Source organism: Rhododendron vialii, chromosome 9a (assembly GCF_030253575.1).
Source record: "Rhododendron vialii isolate Sample 1 chromosome 9a, ASM3025357v1".
Classification (NCBI taxonomy): domain Eukaryota; kingdom Viridiplantae; phylum Streptophyta; class Magnoliopsida; order Ericales; family Ericaceae; genus Rhododendron; species Rhododendron vialii.
The window spans coordinates 6,707,973-6,725,059 of NC_080565.1; the positions used below are offsets into that span (position 1 = coordinate 6,707,973).

Below are 17,087 nucleotides of genomic sequence, written 5' to 3' on the forward strand. Positions count from 1 at the left end.
CTCTTTATATATACGCATATCCCTCGTTTTCCAGATGGAGATTAAATTATACACGGTGCTTCGTTATGACAAATGATTAACGAAAAACTAATGGAGAGATGTGATAAGAAAAGGACTGCTTTTTTATTTTTATTTTTTTGTAACGGAAGAATAGCCCTACAGCCATGTCTCTAAATAGACCCGACTGCGCAACTCAAACCCCTGGGAGAGCTGGTGCGGTCACACAAGTCACGGTCCCCTACTTGCTGCAAGGTACTCACCCTGCGGAAAATGAAATCCCAGATTTTAAGGAGTACTGCCAAAGCCTAGGTATCCGCCGAACCACTGAGGCAACCCCTAGGTATGTAAGAAAAGAAATGTTCAGAACAAGAATGTTTGAATTGCAAGAACTGATTCTCTAATGATTTTCAGTCTTGAATCATGCACAAAGATTTTGGCACATGGCCTTGCCTTCCTTTATGAGATTATTCTTGTGCAAGTTGCCCTCCTTTCAGCCTTCAATCATGCACAAAGATTTCGGCACGAGAGCATTAATGCAGCGTCGTGTAACAGAAACTTTGATATGCCAAATTTCAACCAAAGGAGGCATGATGCTGTTCATTGCTGGAATAGATTCAATCATGCTTATCAACCCAAAAAAAGAGAGATTATTTTAAGCTTTAATTTGAAGTATTTTTTGCATTTTTTTTTAAAACATATTAGAACATGATTCAAAAGAACCCTAACGTGAATAAGTCATTCTTACTCAAGTTTTAAAGATAATCTAGACATAGCGTGAATACTAGTAACCGGAACTTTGTTATCATCATCTAGATATTCTACCTCATAAAGATGATGTATTTCTGAATAACAGCGATTTTTAGATGAAGAAGGAGTTAACGAAAGAGACTTAGTAGCTGTAATAGGAGAAATGGAATAAAAGGAACTAGCCATGTCTTAATAGTTGATTTTCCCCAAGTCTTCTTCCTAGCTTAAAATACGTAGGACATCATGAAATATGAATGCTCAAGATATGTTTTCTACTATGTTCGTTTGGAGATTTTGGATTTTGGATTCTCGATCTCTCAGCGCACAGTCCCTAATAAATTTTCTCTCAATCATTACTGTCATTTATCTCTCTATCTCTCCGTTCATTACCCAAAATCCAAATACCAAAACGAACATGGCAACCACAGAGCATACTTTTAGAGTTCTAATGTGGAGGATCCACAAAGAGTGGCAACCACAGAGCATACTTAATTTCTAAAAGAAAGTTACATGGAGAAGATGTTAATATGTATTCTAAGTTAGAACAGAAAATTCCTTCTCTGTCCGTGCCTTTGAGTAGCTATTAGCTGTCTTCTTGCCGAATCTCTCAGGAGTAAATCGGGAAAAAAAAGGTGTTTAAATTCTAGGGCTCTGATACCAATAAGACAGCCATAAAGGAGGAAACATGATTAATATACTAGACACAAGCTATTCGAGATACTAGAATGAAGGACGGGATGTACACACACAAAGAGGACTTGATATTACTAGAGCAAAGGATTACAATAGGGAGGGGAGAGATGTGTAGACCTCTTGCCCAAAAGTCCCTTATTTATAAGTTCACATGATCTTTACTACAACATATACTATTCCATACTATTTATTGATGTCGGGTCGTTCACACACAGAGCTTTTTGGCTCTTCGTATGAGCATCCACGAAGTAGTATGGCGTGAGACCTTCCATTATAAGCCATTCCAAAAACAATGGCATGATACCAAACAAATAATAATAACCACACTCAGGGGCACAAACTATGGAGCACCACAGTCTCAACAGTGAGCCCAGGTCCAAACCCAAGGAGCACGCCCCAATCGAGCCCCTCACCAGTGGTCTTGAGCCCTTCTTCCGCTGACTTCTTCCTTATCTCATCCAAGATGAACAACACACATGCGCTTGCCATATTACCGTATTCGCTCAACACGTGCCTCGAGGCCCGTAGCTTCTCCGGCTTAAGGCCCAGCTTCGACTCTAGTTGGTCTAGAATACCACGCCCACCAGGATGTGGAGCCCAAAAGATAGAGTTCCAATCTGAGATTCCCAAGGGTTGAAACACGTCTGTTAGGGGCTTCTCTATGTTCTTGGAGATGATCCCTGGAACCTCCTTGACAAAGTGGACAGTACTGCCCGCTTCCCGAATCTTTCCACTGATAGCCCCTTCGCTATCGGGCAGAATGGTTTGGGTTGCGGAGACCAACTCGAACAATGGCTTCTCAACTCCGGGTATCGGGTCTGCACCTACGATAACAGCAGCCGCACCATCTCCGAACATTGCCTGGCTAACTAGAGCTTCAAGATGGGTGTCGCTAGGTCCGCGAAAAAAGGCAGCCGTGATCTCAGAACACACAGCTAGAACCCTTGCGCCCTTGTTGTTCTCTGCCAAATCTTTGGCTACGCGGAGGATAGTACCACCAGCAAAGCAACCTTGGAAGTAGAACATGAGGCGTTTGACGGAGGAGGAGAGGCCAAGGAGCTTGGTGAGCTGGTAGTCGGCACCCGGCATGTCAACACCAGTGGAGGTGCAGAAGACCAAGTGGGTGATTTTGGATTTGGGCTGGCCCCATTCCTGTATGGCCTTTGTGGCAGCCTCTTTGCCAAGTTTGGGGACTTCCACCACGGAGATGTCCTGCCTAGCGTCCAGGGAAGGTGCCATGTACTCGCACATACTGGGATTTTCCTTTAGGATTTCTTCAGTTAAGAACACGTGACGCTTCTTGATCATGGATTTGTCACCTGTAATGTGATAGAGAAAAATTTTTAAACTTGGTCATGCTCAATTTTTCTTAAATTCATTTACTAAAACTTGGTTAGATTGGTCCCGAAACTTGGGTTAGTAAATAAATTTTGAGTGAAGCCAGGTTCATTTGTGGAAATATCAAATATAGAGTAAGGATTATGTTTCATCGTGCTTTTAGACATGGCCATTTACTAAGATTTCACAGTAACCAATAAAAAGTTTCGTAAGAACCAATAAACACTCATAATACGAATTCACTTTATAGATAGTATGCATATTTTTCCAACTAGATGCACAATTTCAGATGTGAAATTTAGGCTCTGAAATGGAATATTAAGTTAGACAACTCACCAAATACCCAAACATTATGCATGACACCTATATGAAACATTTGTGACGTTAAAGGTATAAGTAATAAAGTTGTCACTTTAATATTAATGTTCATAATGTTATTAATGTTTAGTTACAAGGGTAGTATTGTCCTTTCATGTAATAGGGTTTACTTAGGGTTTCTATGTTTTCCCTATATAATGATGTACTGGTCTCTTGTAACATAATAGTCTAAATAATACTGGAATTTCTCCCTTCTACTCTCACTACAATTTGTATATATAGCACTATAGCAGGAAGGAAATATATTCTTAAAGGGGAGTGATTTTGACACTCCTCTTTTTGTTAATGTCACTGTCCTTTCTGTATTTATTAGATGATTTATTTTGTGAGAGAAATAGAGTACGTGACATTAACAAAAAGGGAAGTGGCAAAATCAATTCTCTTCTTAAAATGTTTCTATTATATTTTTTTTCCTTTCAATTGCCGTACATAGCACGGGGCATGCTAAGTTAATATTAAAACCCTAATTCATAAGAAACTTTACACATGCAATGCGTTAGAAACAGGTATTATGAATTAGAGTTTATAATTAAATGGAGTATCTGTTTGGTCGGCGGAAGGTCTAGTGTGTTCCTAAAGGGGATAGCTATTAAAAAACTGTTATCGCACACTGCTTCCGTCTCATTTTGTTTTCTCACGTTTTCTTTTTGAGTTATCTTCAATTATTTGAAATTTTTCATAATTAGTAACCATCAAAAGGGTAAAGTTCCAATTATGCCCCTTTAGTTTACAACTAATTAAAGTTATTGTATTTTTCTAAAGGGTATTTTTGAAAATATAAACATCTTTCAACCCTAAGACTTTGAATTAATAAAATGAGAGAATTCTCGTAATGAGCAAATAAATTGGAACGGAGGAATACTTTTTCGCAAAACACATTTAGTGACACCTTTCTGACAAAATATTTTGCACCACTTAAACGTTTTGGTGACATTTTTTGGTTGTTAATGTAAGTCAATTTCTTGTAGTGTGGGCTCCCAACAACCCATAATTTCAATACCTAGTGTAAAATTCCAAAAATAGAACTCCCATGCACCCCAAATAAGCAACATGAAAAATGAACGACCAAAACTGCATACAGAGGAAAAGATACGGATAAAGTCCACTTTGACCCCCTGTGGTTATCGTTATGTGCGGATACCTCTTTCATGATTCAAAACTGAGCACATCACCTACCTGTGGTTTTGAAAATATGCAGATAGACACCCTGCCGTCATGTTTTACATCTATATTAACGGACACAACATTAAAAGACCGATATATTCTCATTATGTCCCTTAATTCTTCTTCTTTTTTAAATCTAACAACACTATCCCTATACTAAAAATTGAATTAAAACCGTTGATATTGTAAATTTTGACGAATACTATATCCATGCCAAAATTCAAGTCAATCAAAAAATGAAAAGCTCATGGTCGAATCGATTTTTTTATGAAATTAAAATTTCAAATTTGAATTTACTAAAAATTAGCTCACTTTGTTATTGATGCCTGATCGAGATGATTTTTTACAGAGATACTCTCTATTCTTTATTTAATACATTATGAACGACTCAGATTACATTCTAGGGGCATGTGAAATACACCTCCGTTAATATGGATGAAAGACATGACGGCATGGGGTCTATTAGCATATTTTCAAAATCACAGGTACGTTATGTGCTCAGTTTTGAATTATGAGGGGGGTATCTGCACATGACGATAACCATAAGGGGGTGAAAGTGGACTTTGCCTAAAAGATATCATTATATCTAACTTACAGACGCGCTTCAACTTCTCTCTGAGTTCGGTCTTGTGCTCGCATTTAGTAATCCGGAAATAGTACTCTGGAAACGTGCTCTGGTCGATATAGTTTGGTGGGGTTGAGGTACCGATCGCCATGACTGTCGCCAGGCCTTCAGCCTGTTTTGTCTTCCGAACATCCTCTATGCTGCCCATGTTTCCGCCGGAAAAATAAACTAGTGAGGCCGGTTTTTTTGTGATGTGTAGGTGCTAGCTTCCAGGAGTGAGTATAATAGTTGAGCTTGTGTGAGAAACTTGGTGGCCGAGTGGGTTATATATAGGTGACAAATAAAATGGTAGCTAGGATTAGAACTACAGCCACCGACAAGCCCCATATTGATTCTACACTGACTGCTACGGATGATTCTAGCTGTTCAATAAATTTTTTTTTTAAAATCGAGTGGGCCCATGAAAAATTAGTGTAAGCTCCATAGGCCGAGCTCGTGTTTTCGTTGGCAATTTCATGACCAAAACTCACATTTTAAAGATTTCAATTAGCTTAATCCGATATGTATAGGTGTTCGATTCAATCTTCTCATTTTTCATTCAAATTATAGGATCGTAGGTTTTCCGTTAGGAATGGACTAACGTGCTTGAGCAACAGATAATTGTTGGGGTTCAATCCAATATCTAGAGATGTTCGATCCAATCATCTAACTTTTCATTTAGATTTCAGGATAATGAAAAGTTAGATGATTGAATTGAACACCTATACGTATCGGATTGAGTTGAATTTTCGCAGAAGCCCTTGAAAAAATATTTTACATTTAATAAATGACTCACATCATGTGTGTAGGACCCATAGTGGCCACACGATAAATTTGTACACAAAACTGTTCCTATTTGCTGTACCAATAGACTTACTGCATTTTTTATTACTTATTATCCGCAATACACTTATACTGCTTAATACTAGTAATTTGGAGTCTGGCTAGCAGGCCTTGTGCTAGGACCAGCTGCAAGCCTGCCAGTAGTACACATTTTCTGAGAGAGAAATGTACAATATTTTTTATTTATTCTTACCTTTATTCAAAAAAAAGTATGAGTTTCGATCAAACTTTTTTATTTATTTTTATTTTTTTCATCAAGATAAATCAATAAATCTTAAAATTTTAACGCAAAACAAACAAATAAAAAAAAAAGTCACTTAAGTTTTTTATTCAAATCCACCTATAGTATCTTTAATTTGCATTGAATGCTGTAGACATTTGTGGTTAGATATGCATAATTTTGTGGTTAGATATGCATAAAGTTTGCTGTAGACTTTTGTGGTTAGATATGCATAAAGTTTGCTGGAGACTTTTGTAGACCGTTGAGGTTATGAGGGGGAGAGACCGTTGAGTTATGAGGGGAGAGACCGTTGAGGTTATGATGGTACAAGACATGCATAAAGTGTGCTTCCAATGCCTTGAATTGACTTGTGAAACCTTTTGTTGTTAGAAATTGTCCACACGTCCCACAAACTTGAAAATAGGCAGGTAAGAGCATGTACAGCAGCAGTAGTTTTAGCTATTCACCTTACATTAGAAGCTGCAACAACACTTGCACCTTGCTGATCAAAAAAAAAAACAGCACTGGTACCTTGTTCGGTTAAGAGTATTTTGAATTCTAATCATTATTTCATTTTTGTCTCCACTCGTTTCCCTCAATTTTCTCTCAATTTCTCTTTAATCATCACCTTTATTTTCAATCATTATTTTATTTCTCACTACACTAATTACCTACAAACGTAAATCCAAAATCTCAATCCAAACAAAATTCTTAGGTTTTTTAACCTATCCCTTGATTAGATAAGGTTTTGCAATCAATTCATCAACGTTTCGTCCGACACATGGGACAGAAACAACAGCACATTTCGTACGTTTCCAAGAAGGCAAATGCATTAGAAATCCCATCAATTCAAAAGTGGAGTACAAATTATACTACTTGCATGTAAATCAGTTGTTGTGAGGGGAAATATCAAGTACTAAGAAAAAAGGCCCTTAAAAGACCCTTAAAGTTGGTGCAGCGCTAATCACCTACCCAACTCATTTAATTTTTGTTTTTTTCCTTCTCAGGCCGGTTCTCATTTCTATTCTCTCCCTCCTCATCTGTCCCGTCCCCTGCTCCTGCCCTGCAAATAGAATTAGAGCACTCACTTCAGAGAAAATGCTCAGGAAATTAAAACATCAAAAAAAAAGTGTAATTAACTTTAAAGTATAAATCCCTGATATCATGAGCAAATATAATCAAGAAAATAGAACAAAAAGCAGGGGATTGCTCTTCAAAGATTGAAGGTATATTACAATATGTTTCTATTCTCTCTCTCCTCTTGCTCTTCAAGTATATCTTTTTGTGTATATTACAATCTTGCTGAACCAAACGTCAAAGAATGAATGGATCTCTATTCCAGAAGATAGTTGAATCTATGTTCATTCATTTCTCCCATTTGGCGAATCTCTCATTTCTTTGACTCCAAATCCAGAAGATTGTTGCCGGAGTGATTTTGACGGAACTACTTAGAGATTGTAGAGAATTGGTGTTGGTTTTTGCAGAGATTTCAATTTTGGCGGGCTCCAAAATAAAAGAAATCCTTAAAACACATGGTCCTTGCACGAAGAGAAGAGGAGAGAGAGAATAGAAATGAGGGCTGGTCCGAGTAAGGGGAAAAAAATAAAATAAAATAAAATGAGTTGGGTGGGTGGGTGGGTGGGTGGGGGGGGTGGGTGGGCGGGCGGGTGGGTGGATGGATGGTAGATCCCACCCCAAATTTAAAGGTCTTTTAAGGGTGTTTTTTCTTAGTACCTAGCATTAATGTGTTGTGAGAGAAACTTATTTTTGGAGCAATTGTAAGCCATCTATTTATGAAGTCGTGCAATTTTAGTCGTTTGTTTTCAGTAATCAATGATCCGAATTTTAAAATAACTATTCGCACGAATAATTTTTTTAAATTCAGACCGTCCAAAAACTTTTTGGACTGTCAAAATTGAGCTCCGTAAACATCTGTTTACAACTGCTCTATAAACAAGATTTTCTCATCAGTTGTTGGCAATAACTGATAATGATAGTACATATTTTTTATTTTACCTATCTATATTTCGGCATCATTTTCATTAACAAAAAATACTAAAAACTTAATGCATTTTATTAACTGGTTTCCACTAACAAAAAAGTTTTTACCAATTCAATAATTTTTTCACTCATACTTAGCAAAAGCTTTTGCACTACCGGAAAAAACTAGATATTTCTCAACAACTTATTCATTACCAGAAACACTTAACAACTTTTCAACCACAATTAAAAATATATAAATATTTCACTATCGAAAACATCTCTGAATTCTTTCACCATCGAAAACATCCCCGAATTCTTTAAATATAATTTTGCAATCCGTTTGACTCGGTGTGGAAATCTTAATTCTTTGATCATTTTATTCTAAATGATCATTGTTAATATTTGTCTCTAGGACTTTTATAACTAAGTATCTGCTCTTTATTTGAAATTCTGTAGAGCAGATACTTAACTATAAGAGCACTAAAGACAAAAATTAAATATGACTTTTTAAAATAAAATAATCAAAAAAATAAGATCGTTGACCCACTTCAAATAAATTGAAAATTAGAATACTTTTTTTAGATTATTTATATATTAAAAATATGATTAATATCACCGAAAGAGAGAAAGTGACAACGTCAAAGAAATAGCTACAGGTTGCTTTCAAAATATGAGTTGTCAGGGAAGTACATTAATGGAGTAATTACGATTTCAATCAAAGCTGTCATGTGGGGCATGAATAGGCATAATATTAAACTACTATTTTAATTATGAGAATAAGGGGCGAAATATGGCGCCCATTATCGGAATTGTTCGAAGAATTACTTCTTTAACCCATTTTCTTTATTTTACATTTCTTATCTACCTTAAGTTTCCTTCTTTCTCTTTTTTTTTATTTTAACAGCTCCTTTAAGAGAGCATGTACATCAATAAATAGATAAACTATCTTATGAACATTACAAATTTTTGGTTTAGCTATCATTTTTTTTTCTTTTACAACTACACCAACACTATCTATTTTACCTAACACCGATTAAAATATATATTTTTTGTCGATTTAATTTTTTTAAACTGTATATATATTAAAAAAATTAAGTTCTCCAATTTTAAAGAGTCGTGATTAATTTTAAAGAGTCATGACCTTTAAAGAGTCGTGATTAATTTTAAAGAGTCATGACCGGAGAACAATGATATATAGTCTTGCAAATGACGACGTGGAGCTTTGGGTCTGGTGGAGTGTCGAATAGGTGTTGATGAGGGGATAAAGTCTAGTGGTGTGGCGGAAGGCTGAGTATTACCCCTCCATCCCATAATATTTGTCCAGTTCACAAAATGAGAACGTAAAAATAATACAATTTTTGTGAGAAAATTTCAAATTTTTTTTAGCAATTTATTAGATATCGATGAATTCTTTTAATTTATGAAAAAAGTTAGAATTTTTTTTTTGAAAGAAGTGCATTATTTTTGAGTTCTCGTTTTGTGAATCGGACAAACATTTTGGGACAAAGGTAGTATGATCATCCAGTAAGGACAAGGGCAAGACAGTAGAATTAGAATCGATGGGTACTGCAACGATCCCGATCTTCAAGCACCACAATATTAGAAAGACCACAATCTGTCTTTTATTCAAAAAACTAATATAATTTACAACTATCTCTAAAGTAAATAAACAACCACCCACTCTCGCAACAACTCAGACAAGCTCGCACCACCGGCACCTGGCCCGCTAACCAACCTGCCATATTGATAACCACTAAATATTGATAGATAGAATCTCCATCCAATACCATATGTTGTTAGTTCTTTATTGTGCTTAATTCGATGTTATTATTATCTTTTTGACCATTCACTTTAGATTATTACATTTGCAGGAAAAAATGATGATAACTTACATATCGGCTGTTGGATTCAAAAAGTGCAATGTCACCGAATCTTACTTGGTGTCAAAGCAATTGCCGTGAACGATGAGCCACGAAAGCTAATTGGATATGGCAGAAATCAATTGAGGCATGATCAAATGGCCTTGCAATGTTCTCCTGTTGTCTATGTGGCCTTAGGATTTGTAATTGGTATTGGCTAGAATTGGGATGGCAAGATCGGAAACAGTACACTATATTCATGAATGGTGGGCCTAAATGAAGGAAGTATATCATTCTACATTAATTTTATTGGCCAAGAATTAGACTTACGAAAGAATTCTATACTCCTTTCCTGTTCCTTCAGTGCCAATAAAAAGGTGATAGGGTTCTGTTTTGAGGGATGATTCACGGCTTGGAGGAGAACGCGAACACGGTAGCACCGTCTCGGCATTCAAGAGCACTGGAGAGAAGGAAAAATTGAGGAAAAATTCTACTCTTTTGTAAGCTTTAGTTTTATGGAGTTCCTCTATTATATAAATATGTTTTCGTACTCCATGAGCAGCTAAATCTTTTTTAAACTAGGGTTGAGGATGAAGCCCCATTAATGACTATTGTTTATATGTTCATGAGATTTGATTTTACTTGAATATGTGGTTTGATTTTGATTAAATTGTTCTTACTCTAAATCAATTGTTAGGGATAGATTCTGGATATGAGCTCAATCATGTTTTTCTCATGATTTGAAATTGTCTTTAACATTGAACGCTGGATTTTCATTGTTAACCATATAAAACTAGATATTTATTGTGATTTGTTAAAAACGGATACAATTAATGATTTGATTTTATACTTGCGAGCGGAGAGGAACAAACATTAGACTTTTTAATGAACTTTCACAACGATACTTTCCATGGTAACAGAATTAGCTTTCATCATGAAGAAATTTTGGATAAAGTCAATGATCGTGAATATCTAATGATACTAGTTAATGGGTGTGGATTCCGAAACCTTGGTATTTTCTCCTTTGATTAAAAAGAAATTTCAGTTTCCTCGTCTTTGATAATTTAGTTCATTGTTTTTACTTTTCACTTTTCATTTAAAAATCAATCTCAACTTTTGTCAACTAGGTTAGGGTTTAATCGGTTTAAGTTATTTATTTTTCCTAGAAGAATCATAAGTCCCTGTGGGTTCGACCTCGCTCTTGCATTACTATACTTCGGTACAATTCGTGCGCTTGCGAGTACATTAAAATTTCACATCAAATTTTTGGCGCCGTTGCAGGTGACTTAATCTTTTTTTTAGGAAAATTGAAAAACTTTGAATTTATTTTACTCTTCTACTAGTTTAGTTAAAAAAAAAAAACTGAAAAAAAAAAAATCATCACATGCATTTTCTATACCATGAATCTCTGATTAGTAGTAACTGCTTTTTGTCACTAAGTGTTTTTGTGGTTGCTATCTCTTTATTAGTCACACAGTAGAGTTGTCTTTTTATTTGTTTTTATCGGTCGAGATTTCCAAGTTGGCTACAAATGCTTGATTGAAATAACTTTGGCCGGGAACCACTGCAATTTCCGTGCACGTACTGTGGTTGGAGTTAGAAGCAACTAATCGAAGGTTAGTAGAATTTACTTTACTGTCATTATTTATTGTTTTCTTATTAACGTGTTCGTGAGTCAGTGTTTGGCAAAAAAAAAAAGTCACTCTTAGCATTAGATACTTCTGCCGCATTTATTATTATTATTATTATTATTATTATTATTATTAATTTATTCTTTCGATTGTTTCCCTTATTTGCTTACATTCATAAGTTTATGTTTGGTTGCCGTTCGAAAAACATAGAATTAATACCTCTTGATTCGGAAATTGAGAGAACCTTTAGATGCAGCTTACAAATTCAAAGAGTTGAACATAATCAATTAAAAATGACGGAACTTGTAGAAGATACAAAACCTTTAAGAGAGTTGTTCTCACCTGTAACCACAAATCCTCCTTCTTGTATTGTGTTACCCACGTCAAATGCGATACATTTTGAGCTGAAACCTCACATAATACAACTTCTTCCTCAATTTCATGGGGTTGAACGAGAGGAACCGTACATGCATGTTAAAGACTTTCTTGAAATTTGTGCTACTTTTAGGTTTCAAAATTTTTCTAATGAGTCTGTTAAGTTGCGTCTTTTTCCCTTCTCACTAAAAGATAAAGCAAAGGCATGGTTAAATTCTCTACCCCCTGGCTCAATCACTTCATGGGACACCCTCGTTAAATAGTTTCTTTCAAAATTCTTTTCAATGTCTAGAACTACTACTCTAAGGAGGGAGATTACTGATTTTTGTCAAGAAGAACATGAAAATTTTTATGAGAGTTGGGAGAGATTTAAAAATCTTATTTTAAAGTGCCCCCCACTCATGGTTTTGAAACATGGAGACTAGTTCAGTTTTTCTATAACGGTTTAACTCAGTCTAACCACAATATGCTTGAGTCAATGAACGAGGGTGGTTTTCTAAATCTTAGGGGTGAGGCAGCTTATGAGTTTCTTGAAAATTTGTCTAAGAGATCTCAACAGTGGGATTTTACTTCTCATCGAGACAAACCAACTTCCACACCTAAGAGAGGGGGATTATATGAGGTGAAAGAAGATTCAAATATGAGAGTAAAGTTAGATAATCTTATTTGAAAGGTTGAGGCGTTAGTTTTAAGTAAAACTATGGAGTCAGCCAATCAAGTTCAAAGTGAGGTGTGTTCTCTTTGCGGTAGTCACATGCACACAACACAAACATGTCCTTCCATGATTGCATATTCTGAAAGCTATGTTGAACAAGCAAACGCACTCAATAATTATGGGAAATCATTTGCTAGTCCTTTTTCGGAAACATACAATCAAAATTGGTCAAAACATCCAAACTTTTCATGGCCGCAGAACCAACCTCTAACAAATGTAGGCGGGCAACCTTTTCATTCACAAAATCAATCTCCCCCAAGTTTTTGTCCTCCTACACAATCATATCCTCCTCAATCTCAACCTTTTTATGCTCCAACTTCGGTGTCTCAACCGAACTTCCAATCTGTTATACCACAACAGTCATCCTTAGATGACACTCTTAAAGCATTCATGGTTGAAATGAAAAGTACTACTCACTTGAATACTCAAGCCATTACTGAGATTAAAAATTTCACTCACATAGCCATCGCTAAACTGAAAAATCAAATGGGTCAATTGGCTAGTCAAATGGCGGAGAGAGAGAATGGAAAGTTTCCTAGTCAATCGATACCTAACCCAAAAGGACAATTTGCTCTTAGCAACCCCTCTAACTCTACCTATAAGCATGAGCAGGTTCAATCCATTGTAACCCTCAGGTCAGGAAAATAGGTTGACAACCAAGTAAGTATGCCAATAGATAAGAGTTTAAAGGAGTTTGAGTTTGAGACAGAAGAAAGGCAGAGTAGTCCCATCAAAAATCAGGAATCTAGTTCTCCTCGACCTCCAAAAGAACCCCAACTTTGGAGTTTCATCCCTAAAGCTCCATATCCTGAACAATTAGTAGCCCCTAAGAAAGGTGTAGACATGGAGATATTCTAGAGGTATTTAAGCAAGTGAGAATCAATGTTCCATTCCTAGATGCTATTCGACAGGTGCCTTCATATGCCAAATTTTTAAAAGACCTAGTCTCCATAAAAAGGAAGGCCAGCAACCCTAAGGAAGTAGTGTTGACCGAACAAGTTAGCTCCATTATCCAACACAAAGTACCTGTCAAGTATAAGGATCCGGGGTGTCCTACAATTTCGTGCATGATAGGTAATCATCACATTGAGCGCGCTTTGTTAGATTTGGGAGCCAGTGTCAATTTACTGCCGTATTCAGTTTACTTGCAATTAGGTTTGGGGGAGTTAAAACCCACTTCAGTAAGGCTTCATTTGGCTGATGGATCCGTTAAAATTCCTAAAGGCGTTATTGAGGATATTCTAATAAAAGTTGACAAATTCTATTTTCCAGTAGACTTAATAGTCTTAGACACTCAACCTGTCCAAAACTCAAAGGGGCACATTTTGGTCATATTAGGCCGTCCTTTCTTGGCCACGTCTAATGCTCAAATTAACTGTAGGAATGGTGTGATGAAGATGTCATTTGGTAACATGACTGTCGACCTTAATATTTTTGACATTGACAAACAGTCACCATGTGAGGATTAGGTGAGTGCAGTTTACATGATAGATAGTCAAATTAAAGAACACCTTCCTCAATCAAGCTATGAGGATCCTTTTGAAGCTTGTCTATCTCACTTTAACGACATTGATGAAGACTCTACGATTGAATCTATCAATATTTTTTTAGAGTCTTTCATAGATGTTAGTAGGCAGAACTCATGCTTTGTAGAGCCACCATTTTCAGAGAACACCCCAAGTTTGTGGGATGAACGAGAGTCCAATTTTGAGTTAAAACCATTGCCACCCGATCTTAGTGTTGAAATTGTGGGACCAACAGAAATTATGTCAACCGTCGTTATCCTAAATAATGATCAAATTGAAGAGGAAAAGATAGTTGACGAGAATGACCAATGCAGTAAAGAATTTGAGTGTGATTTTGTCATTAGAGCAGAACCCGTACTTTCTAGTCATAGAATTTTGTTAGAGGCACTTTTCTACAAGTAAACATTTCCTTGGTATGCTGAATCTTTCTATCATGTGAGTAAAATTACACTTTCGACTAAATTGGTTTCACAATTAAGTAAGCAATTGTTAATCGGGTCACAAAAAATTTGTCGGGCAAATCCATGTATTGTTAATTATAAAAAGCGAATAAGTGAAAGTGACTTGGTGGTGATATTTCACTTGGCATATATTTTTCATTGGAATAACCCTCAACTATTCCGTCTCTTGCTCTATGACCATGGTGGGTGACTCTTGGTCTATTGAAATCCATGTAGAGATTAGATTAGAGGGATGCTCTAAAAAATTCTTTACTTTTGTTTAGTGCAATTTTTCTTTTCTCTTCTTGTGTTTCTAGAATTTCTTTTGCAGGTGTCACATAGTTCAGTCTTATCGCGCTTATCAGGTGTATCTTATCCTTTCTCACTTTTATGTTACGGTCTATTTTGTAAGCTTTTGCATTCATGACATTGAGGACACTGTCATATTTAGGTTTGGGGGAGGGTTCAGCTATTATTTATACATTTGTTTTGTGCATAGACACCATAGTATATCACTTTTGTTTTCTTATAAAAAAAATTGAAGAAAACAAAAACCAAACATGGTGAAGGTTGAAAAAAAAATTTAATTTAATTTTTTTTTGGATACTTGATTATGATTTCCAACATGGCTATTGGTTTTCAATTAGTGCTAGCTAGTTTGATTGTTGCCCAAGTTGGAGTCATGATATGAATTCATTGGTTTAGTTAAACTTGTGAACACATATATTGAAGAGTGGCACTTAGTTGGATTGTATCACCTATGTTTGGATAGCGATTAATCACTTGTGTACATGCCTTTGCACAAGCACTATGACACTTAGAATTGAAATTGACCTCGAGTATCGTACATATATTCTTGATGCCTCAGTATAAGTCAGACGTCTTATTGGAATGCTTAATGTCCTTTCCCCAAAGAAAAGAAAAAAAAAAGAGAAAAGAAGAACAAAAACAAAATAAAAATGAATAAAGTGCTTTTTCGGGCTTTTCACTTAGTAACCGGGCCTCTTGCCTCAGTAAGCAGTGAGTGTTCGCGTCAAACAGTGGAGAGTTCCGCGATTGTCATGTGTGGTTAGCTTGGGTTCGCAGCCTTTTTGACTCAAGTGATTAAGTCCGTTGGGGTGTTCTCTACATCTAGTGCCCTAAAGCCGTCTGGTTTGGGTGTCACTGGCCTAAAACTCGCTACAATTGTCAATTAGAAAGCTTAAGGGACCAAGGCATTGCATGACCACAAGAAAAAAAATATAGCAGAAAAAAAAATGAATAAAGGGAGGGGCTATGATTTGATATAAGCATTTTGATGAGTATCGAGGCATTGAAGGTGCGTGTATTGTTTTCGAGGTTAATGAACATCTTTGTGTGACTTTTCACTTTACACGCATGCCTTGTGATTTCTATCTATCTTGATATATGTGGGAGGAACCATTTTTGTGCTAATTCGGATTAGAATGTTCACTTGTTTAACTTTATTAATGAATGAAATATCTTGCCTCTAACACTACAAGAAATTTAGGATCTCCCAACGGTTTTTTAGCAATGGTTAAAAAAACCGTTGGTATAAATGGTGTATAGTAACGGTTTACAAAACGTTACTAGAAACAGGACTATAGCAACGGTTTTCATGTGACCGTTAGTAGATTACAACACTATAGCAACGGTTTTCATTAACCGTCGCTAAAAGCTGAACTATAGCAACGGTTTTCATTAACTGTTGCTAAAAACTGACCTTTAGCAACGGTTTTCAATAACCATTACTATAAACTGGTCTATAGCATCGGTTTTCATTAACCGTTAGTAGAAACCGGATTTTAAAAAAAAGAATTAAAAAAACCGGTTAGTATAGTATAAATATTAAAAGGTGTATAATTTTTCACAAGTTATAGGCTAGCACAATTGGTTCACGCACACGCGCGCACACACGAGGTCGGAGGTTCGATTCTCAGGAGGAGCAAGAATATTTCGCCCGCGGGCGCCATGGGGGCGCCACTTGGGCTCGGGCGCCATGTAGGCTGCCACACGGGTGCCACGTCAGCGCCACGCGGGCAACATGTGGCTGCCACGTCAGCGCCACGTGGAAGCTTTATGTCACACAGTGGTTGGTTTTAAAAAATAATGAAAATTGCCTTTAGCAACGGTTATAACCGTTGCTAATAAAACCATTGGTAAAAAAAAATCTGTACCAACGCTCGTCAAAACCGTTGCTATACCTCTATAGCAACGGATATATTGCAACGGTTTGGCCGAACAGTTGGTATAGCCTAAACGGGTCTCTACCAACATTTTTTGGATTTTTTGGCAACACTTTTGACTGTTGCTATAGAACGATTTTCTTGTAGTGTAACTTGTGTTGTTCTCACGCTAGTTACTTTGAGAGACCATAGACTATGTTTTGGAATTCTAATCGAGTGTCATCTTCTTAAGAATTTTGGGGGTATATTCACGGCAAACCCTCACGAGACTATAACTCGTCCACTTGGGCAACCTAGGGGTTTAAAGGCTTGTTGCATACGCTAAATGCAATCGGACTCCTCCGAAAAAGGACAACGTTTAATTTCACTTTCTGTGTTTTATTTT

General features: G+C 36.4%; 2 protein-coding genes and 1 non-coding gene across 3 annotated transcripts; 1 reads left to right on the plus strand and 2 right to left on the minus strand.

Moving 5' to 3' along the window:
• Window positions 1-1,487: 1,487 nt before the first annotated feature.
• Window positions 1,488-5,244, minus strand: LOC131300885 (chalcone synthase 1-like). The gene is made up of 2 exons (XM_058326898.1): window positions 4,916-5,244; window positions 1,488-2,759 (listed from the first exon to the last, which is right to left on the minus strand). Exons 1-2 carry the CDS (start codon window positions 5,091-5,093, stop codon window positions 1,768-1,770), a joined length of 1,170 nt encoding a protein of 389 aa, XP_058182881.1. The 5' UTR covers window positions 5,094-5,244; the 3' UTR covers window positions 1,488-1,767.
• Window positions 5,245-12,134: 6,890 nt separating this feature from the next.
• On the minus strand, window positions 12,135-12,243 carry LOC131302213 (small nucleolar RNA R71). The gene has a single exon (XR_009191675.1). It is a non-coding gene; the product is annotated as a small nucleolar RNA R71 (small nucleolar RNA).
• Window positions 12,244-13,216: 973 nt separating this feature from the next.
• Window positions 13,217-14,019, plus strand: LOC131299554 (uncharacterized). Its single transcript, XM_058325142.1, has 2 exons — window positions 13,217-13,369; window positions 13,462-14,019. Exons 1-2 carry the CDS (start codon window positions 13,217-13,219, stop codon window positions 14,017-14,019), a joined length of 711 nt encoding a protein of 236 aa, XP_058181125.1.
• Window positions 14,020-17,087: the final 3,068 nt, after the last annotated feature.